General features: G+C 38.6%; 2 protein-coding genes across 2 annotated transcripts; one reads left to right on the top strand and one right to left on the bottom strand.

The window, feature by feature from the left end:
- The first annotated feature begins 235 nt into the window (after positions 1-235).
- FAM110D (family with sequence similarity 110 member D) lies at positions 236-4,535 on the top strand. Its single transcript, XM_053454516.1, has 2 exons — positions 236-765; positions 3,021-4,535. The coding sequence occupies exon 2, from the start codon at positions 3,111-3,113 to the stop codon at positions 4,179-4,181; it is 1,071 nt and encodes a 356-aa protein (XP_053310491.1). The 5' UTR covers positions 236-765; positions 3,021-3,110; the 3' UTR covers positions 4,182-4,535.
- Positions 4,536-4,921: 386 nt separating this feature from the next.
- Positions 4,922-7,491, bottom strand: C2H1orf232 (chromosome 2 C1orf232 homolog). Its single transcript, XM_053454531.1, has 4 exons — positions 7,355-7,491; positions 6,932-7,012; positions 5,358-5,464; positions 4,922-5,272 (listed from the first exon to the last, which is right to left on the bottom strand). The coding sequence occupies exons 1-4, from the start codon at positions 7,436-7,438 to the stop codon at positions 5,044-5,046; spliced, it is 501 nt and encodes a 166-aa protein (XP_053310506.1). The 5' UTR covers positions 7,439-7,491; the 3' UTR covers positions 4,922-5,043.
- Positions 7,492-7,763: the final 272 nt, after the last annotated feature.

Raw genomic sequence — 7,763 nt, 5'->3', positions numbered from 1 at the left:
TGTGCTACACTTATTGTCAGTCAGCTCCAAGCTGGCTCAATGAATGTTGTGGGGAAAGTATAACAAGACTCTGCATACACGGAAAGTGCTCCATTGAGATACATTTTCCAATTAACACCTTTTCCTAGTGCTTAGTAGGGAGAAATGTTGGACCACTGAGGATGCAGGTAGCTGCAGCTCTGGAACTGCAGTTTCTAGTAAAAAAGGTAACTTCCTTATATTTTCAGGAGTGTATATTAAAGTACCCATAAAGTACTTTAATATGCATTCATCTTTAGTGAAGTTGTCAGGGACATTAAACGGTCTGTTTAGTATTAGGCTCAGAGGTGCAAGGCAAAGCCATTTGTGTAGTTAATATCCATATCAGAAGCATGAATCTCTGCCATGTAAAGGGTTTGTGCCAAAGCAAATTAGTTTATAGGTATGAAGGATAAATAAAGGCATCAGGGAAGTAATGAGGTACAATAGTTTAAAGTATAGGTAAAGAAAGAAGCGTCTGAGGGGTTAATGTTGATTGCAGAGGACAATCTTGTAAAAAGGAGGTAGACTCCATCTGGAAAGGGAGGAGATTTCCTTGTGTGACATGTACACACACAGTTACATGCTGCTAAATAGTCATTGTGACTGTGGCTCTCACACCCCTCTTCTACAGCTACTTCTTCACACGTATGCAATCAGTTGTTCCTGCCACACGCATTCTTTCACGCTGAGCACTTGTGCCCACTGTTACTGAATGTGTCACCAATCTGGACCAAGCTGGCTAAGGTGAGCTTGTAAGAACTACCTTGTACTATTGCACTTTTATCTTACTTTCGTGACATGAACCAGGAAAAAAACATGCTTTTCCTCCCTCCTCAAACAGGATATGTTTATCTCATTTCATCCATGATTATAGAGGTCAGATTATTGTTTTCAGCAGTACAGATTTCCTTTTTTTACTATTAAAGTATAGTTAAATACTTATTAAATATGTACAGTATTTTTTGTCTTTTGTTGTGATTCTGACACACACACACAAATATTCTACCAGACCTCCTCATTACTTTTTATGTCATTGCTTCTCTTGTCCTTTTTATTCCTTTGTAGCCGAGGTTTGTTCATTCCTACAGAAATCCAAAAAGTCAAAACAGTACAGCTTATTTTATTTCCACAAATATACTTTTACAAGTAAATACTACTATTCCTCTGGAGCATCACAATTCACAACATTTTGCAAAAATAGGGGAACTGTATGGAAGACTGACAGAAGTGTTATAATGTTCCTTTAAAAATAGTTTCACTTTGAAGACTTTTTTTCTCTCTGATTATAGTCTACTACTTCTGGTTCATTATAAAAATTGGTTCATATGACTACTTATATAGTCTTGGTTTTTACATAATTATGGTCATCTCTAGCAGTAGATCTACTTTTTTATTACTTCTGTTTCTTTTACTGTAATAATACTCCACCCTTAAGATTCCTGGTTATTCTTGGCTAGTTTCAGCTGTCAGTATTTTTAGATGCATCTGCTGTTGGTTGTGAAAAGGAGGGGAAGCTGTGGCTTCTGTAGTAGTGTGTGGGTCAATGTGTGGACATGTTAGGATGACACACACACACACACACACACACACACACACTATATATATGTTTGTATCCACCATAATTCTCTCAACTGTACACTCCAACTGACCCCCTTTTGGATCTTTCCAAAAGAAATACCTAAATTTTTTGCCCTTTTTAGAGCTTTATCGTTTAATTTTGGCTTAGACTTGCCTCTGGACACGCCACACAAATGGCCAGGTGTGGCCAAGTACCTCATCCTACCCTCTATCATGGCCTCTTAGGCAGCGAATGTAATAATGCAAGTTACACTTCTACATATCGGCTAATATTAAACTGTAGTGGAAGGATCCTCCACTACAGAAGGCAGCAGCAGGCCTGAGGGTAATGGGCCAGTGACCTTAAGGTGCTAGTGCCCATTGTATGTCCAGACTCAATAAGTGTGTTGAAATGGGTGGTTATTATACTTTAGTTAGAATGGACCAAAATTGATCCAGGCAAATTTTTAGTTTCCAATTTAATTTACTGGCCTTTCAGTTAGGATGGAATTTGATTGGCGGAACGAGGAGAGGCTGTCCCTGTGTCTCCGCCCTTTTGTTGAAGTCTATAGAGAGGCTAGAAAAATGCAGATAGATTAGTGGAGAAAGAGAGGTGCAAAAACGCTTCTCTTTCACTGCAAATCTGCCTTCATCATTCTGGCCTCTCAGTGATGCTCCAAAAAAGGAGGAACATTTGGGCACACCCTCTCCTTGCTCCCCCAATCAGAGGTTAAAAGAGAATGCATGAGAATGAGCGAAATTCAGAGAACTTTGCATCATTTCTTTCTTTGGGGGTCCCTCCTCATTTTCAGAAATTCCTATGAATTGATGAAATTGGCAAATTCCTACAAATCTGAATGCACAAGTCTAATGGATACCTGTGAAACAAGCTATGGTGTCATTAAGAAAAGCTAAGGGGCATAGCAGGTATGCTAATAGAAACAGCATACATAGCAAAAGGAAACATATTTTTTATCATGTTTTATTTTTAATATATATATATATATATATATATATATATAACATAAATTACTTTTCCTTTAGGCATGTCATGTGTTTATAAATTACCGGTAATTAAACAAAGGTGTTCTCTCGTGTGTGAATATATGGTGATAAGTGGTTGATCGAAAAGTTGTGAAGTAACATAAATGCCACTGTAATGCCCTGCCTCCTAAGGTTCACCTCTTTGGCCATTTGAAATGCAGTGAGGAATGCTTAAATATTTCAGTCTTATTTTTCCATTCCAGCTTTCTCATGTTCCTTCTTATATTTATTTAAGGTTTCTGCAAAATCCCTTTCCCTTTTTCTTACTGATCCATTTTTCCCTTCCTGTGTCTCACATACGGTATTTTGTAATTGATTTACCTTTAATTCCCTTACTTTCCTTATTTGACTGTATTAACTTTACTGTGCAATTTTGAAACTGCATTTCTGTTTTACAGTGGCCAGGACCTTGCTTCCTTCTGTGCAGTGAGCCATGCCACACCATGTATTCCACATCTGGTAATGATTATCTCTAGATAAACATCATTATGATTCCTGTATCCCCCCTTCTTCAGAAGTCTGTGAGAGGGACCTCAGCAACTGACCGTCTGGAAGCAGATAAAGCCAAGTATGTGAAGACGCCACAGGTGATCGAACGTAGGCAAAACCCAGCAATTAATGCCAGTCTGACACCAACTGTGCCACAAAGATCTTTTACTAGCAATAGCTGTGTGCCACAAAGAGAACATTGTCTCAACAATAGTATCAATCCTTCTATGCAAAGGAAAACCATTTCACAGCATTGTGATAAACTAAGGACAGATCAATATCACTGCTTAAATGTCACTCCTACAATACCCAGGAGACCACTTCAGCCACATCATAGGACTGAGGCACAGGCAGATCAGAATACTGCAACCCCCTCTACATCCACAAAACAGAATTTACGTGTATCTCATGATGGTAATCAGCAAGGGCAAACCACAAGTTCTCCACATGTCCATCCGCAGTGTTTGCGTAGGGTTAGCGCTAGGAGGCTTTATCGGCCCGACTCACTAATTATCTATCGGCAGAGACGTGGCGTGACACTACCTGGCAAAGAGAACAGTGAGGATGGACCAGGACTGGTCATACGGCTTCTTCAGGGGACGCCATTGCTTAAGAGGAGCAATCCTCTTTCACGTAATTCCACCCACCAAAGGCCTCAGGAAATTCCTGCCTCGCCTAGGGAGCAAAAAAGCATAGAAGGGTCTCTGGTCTGCCAGCCCTCTTGCCTTTTGGTCCCTGAAAAACAAAAGACTGCATGGGATGAACAGACCTTTACTACTCCTACTGATGTTGAAAAGTTTTTTGAGAGTTGTGGGTTGGAGGGAAGCCTTCTAAATCTATTAGGTAATTTCTACAAAATGAGTGGGGACACACCTTTAGGAAGCCTAGAATCAGTGAACGGTGTTAGTGGTGCTCGAGGAGCACCACTCAATGATGATAAAGAGGAAAAGACTCCAGTGTCTGTTATTGAGAGGAATGCACGGGTTATAAAGTGGATCTACAGCTGTCAACAAGCCAGGGCTGTTGGGGGTCATAAAGATAAGCAAATAGCACGGGAATCTACTGTGTAAAATGGATGTTGGCGATGAGAAACCTTAGAGAAGATTTGCCTGTTGATGGAAAGGCTGAATCTAAAGGACCTGTAAAACTCAAATGCAAGAGTACTGGAAGAACTGAGAAAACAAATCAGTGGATAACAGATTGAGGCGTCATTGATTCATTTATCAGTTTTTCCTTCTTCATACAGTTTTGTTGTGTATCTATTTTGTACACTATTATGTTTTGGTATCCTTGATAACATGCACCTAACCTTTATTTGTTCTTCCGCTCTCATTCCTATTGCTCCAAACCTAAGTACTCAGTTACACAGTTTTTTGGTATTAGTTTACTTCAAAGATTGCAACATACCACAACACAAAAACACATTAACATCTTAAGCCTTTTGTACTGTTCACATATTCCTAATACAATTGAAAAAGTAATTACCATTATGAAGACAGTATAGCAAATACACGCAAAGCTATTGCAATGCTGTAATTAATCAAAATGGCTATCTGGACATTGCATAGAGGTAGTGATAGACCAATGCTGTTGTGAATAGAGACAGTGGGGCAAAATAGGACAGTCCTGAGTAATATGGCTCCAGAATTGCAGTCTCCATATGACAAGCCTCGTTGGCAGAAGTTTTTTTTTTGTAAGCAGGATTTCACCGTTCATAGGGTTTCTCCTTAAGATAAATACAGTGGAGTTAAAATCAGGAGACTTCTGCTTATGGTTGTGTGCATATTGGCAGCATGAGGTCACATGCCACCTCAAAATGAGTTATGTCATTCTTTTGGGACAGGGTCTTATTTTTTTTTTTTTATAACTGCTTGGAACATTGACGGGGTTGAACGATTCTTTGTTAGCATTGTCTTTTGTTATGAAAAGTCTTTAATCACCCTTGCTTCGCAACTCAGCTAGTTTACTAGTGAGGAAGCCCCACCTGAAGGGAGTTTCCTCAAACTGCTGAGTAGAGCTTGACTCCACGGGAGGCTCAGCCAGGACCCCTCTTCCTTGTGATCTCTCGGCTGAGTTCTGGTGCCACCTGCTAGAGAACACACCCCACAGTGCTGATGGATTTCTTTCTGGAGGGTTTTCTTGAGGCGGTGGACAAGGAGGCCTAAAAAAAAAAAAATAAAACTGTTTTTTTTTCTTCTTAGCCCTTTGTGTCTAAATTGCACTTTTTTTTCTAAATTCATACTCACTGCTCTGACTCTTGCTCTGTTGTATATTCTGCTCTCTGATCCATTCTCTGATCCTCATCTTTACTGAACAGGGAAGTTACACTTCTCCAGCCAAAAGCACCTTGAACCTGGACACAATAGATTGTCAAATGCATGGCACAACAGTAACAATCTGCATCTCATTCACGCCAAAGAGCCACAATGTTGCATCCTATACCTAGCAACCAATGGCGAAATAGCACATGAATAGCTTGTAGGAAGTAATACTGCCCCAGCATTCAAAAGGTATACAATATAACCTCCTGAAATATATCATTCATAAAACCGCTTACAAAGAAATTTAATGAGCCACTAAAGGTATAGTTTACAGTATATGCAAGTAAAATGTGTTTTTAAGTGCAGTGGCTCTTAATAAATTGATTATATAATTATCTTTGCTATGGAGCAATATTGAAAGTATATCAGAGAGCTTCAGTATCTCATATTAACTCAGTACTTAGGTAGCATTGCAATGTATTAGAGAGTGCTCAACAAGACTAGGAGTTCAGACAAGATCATACATTCTTTGTATTATACAATTATATTACCGAATTGGGATAATCTCAATGTGAGCCTTTAATTTGGAAACATACATGGCTTGTGGACATTTATAAGTGCCTGAGATGATTGATTGGATGATTAATCATCACTTCAGTACTTATGTGATAGCTTGCCAAAACCCAAATATTATGTTATTTGGTACCTTACACACATGGATGCTTATCTAATACAGTAGTGTATAACAGACTATATCTACTATAGAACAAAATGCTGTTTGCAAGTATTGAAAGATTGGAAGATGGTGACAGTACCTTTATCCTACATAGCAGACCATATACAATGAAATACGGTAATAAGGGGCTATCTAGATTTGGATGTAATCAGTAAAATATGTATGTAAATAAACATCTTCTTTCAAATGTGTTGAAGTTCTTGCAGCATACAACTATATAGCACTCCTTTGTTCATTTTGTTGCCATAAAACCGACTGGGACTATGTACCAGGATAGGGAAAGAGTCCATACATGGACATTGGTATCCGTGACAAGGCTTGTCTATGGGACATTAACCAAGTGTCTGCCCGAAAAGTCTGTTGCTGCCTACACCTGCTTTTGTACTACCATGGTTTTAGTAGTTTAGTAAAAGGAAAAGTAACAGGCCAGAAAAAACTAGATTATAGTTAATCCAGAGAGAGAGAGAGTGCTTTGTTCAAGCTGGTTTAAGTTTGTCATACGCTATATACTTTTTAAAACAATGTCTATAAAATAAAGTTTTATTCAAAGCTATTAAAAGGTTGATTTGGTCTTGGATTGTGCACTTGGACATGCCTAGGGTGCTTTGTTATTTAGAAAAATACGACTACTTGGTTTTAAGATTTGTCTACGATCGATTTGAATGAGAGAATTATACCATAATTAGTAAACATACATGTCTTTGGTGTGTGTTCTTACATCACGGATGATTCTTCCTAACTTGTTACACCTGTCTATTCACAATTCTTTACATGGATTTAAAAATAATACATATTTATGCACAGATTTCTATTATTTTTGTACCTTTTTTGCAAGCTGTGACATGTTTAACCCTTCTTCTCCGATGTCTGGGCTTTCAGGCTCTATAATCTCTGTGGTGTCATTCTGAAATACATAACATATTCAGTTTCCATGACTCATCGATCAGTTCTTCTAATGTGCTGTTTTTGTTTCATATTTTTTTTTATTATGTTCTTTTACTTAGCCCTGTCTGCCCCATTGCAGCCTACATTAAGAACTTACATGACAACTTTACATAACATGAGTTACGCTTACATGATTACGACATAAGAAAAATGTTTTTCAGTCATTGTGATAGGGCATGGCAAAAAAGTCCCCCAATGTGCTCATTTAATTTGATATATTCTTCCGTATTTGCTCATTGTACAGTATTGCAGAATGCAAATCAGTAAATAATAAATATTGCTTACTACCCCCCTCTCTTACCTCCTCCTGTGTTTCGCCATCTTGTTCTGCATTGAACGTTTGAAGAACTTTTGCTTTATAAACTTTCCAGAAACCTTGACTCATGATGTAAAGGTGCTGAGAACTGCTCAGATGGCTGGTAAAATAGCTCAGCAGTTGATGCTGAGATCAGAGCACTGCTGGTTTTCTTGTAATATATATAACCTTTTCAATCAACACATTCTCTCATGTGCGGGTCTCAGCCACAGGGAAATTCACCAGTGGGAAGTCTGTGTTTAAATCTTTAGGATTATATCCTAGTGTGTAAAAATTTCTATTCAGCTTGTCTCAGAGAGCGTTCTGCTGTACTGGTCCCCTCTTAATTAGCAATGTCATTTGATGCACAAAGGGACTTTGGGTTGTATAGCATCTCAGGTGCAGGATTCCCTGC

This window comes from Spea bombifrons, chromosome 2, assembly GCF_027358695.1.
Source record: "Spea bombifrons isolate aSpeBom1 chromosome 2, aSpeBom1.2.pri, whole genome shotgun sequence".
Classification (NCBI taxonomy): domain Eukaryota; kingdom Metazoa; phylum Chordata; class Amphibia; order Anura; family Pelobatidae; genus Spea; species Spea bombifrons.
This window is presented reverse-complemented; position numbering and strand designations above follow the sequence as displayed.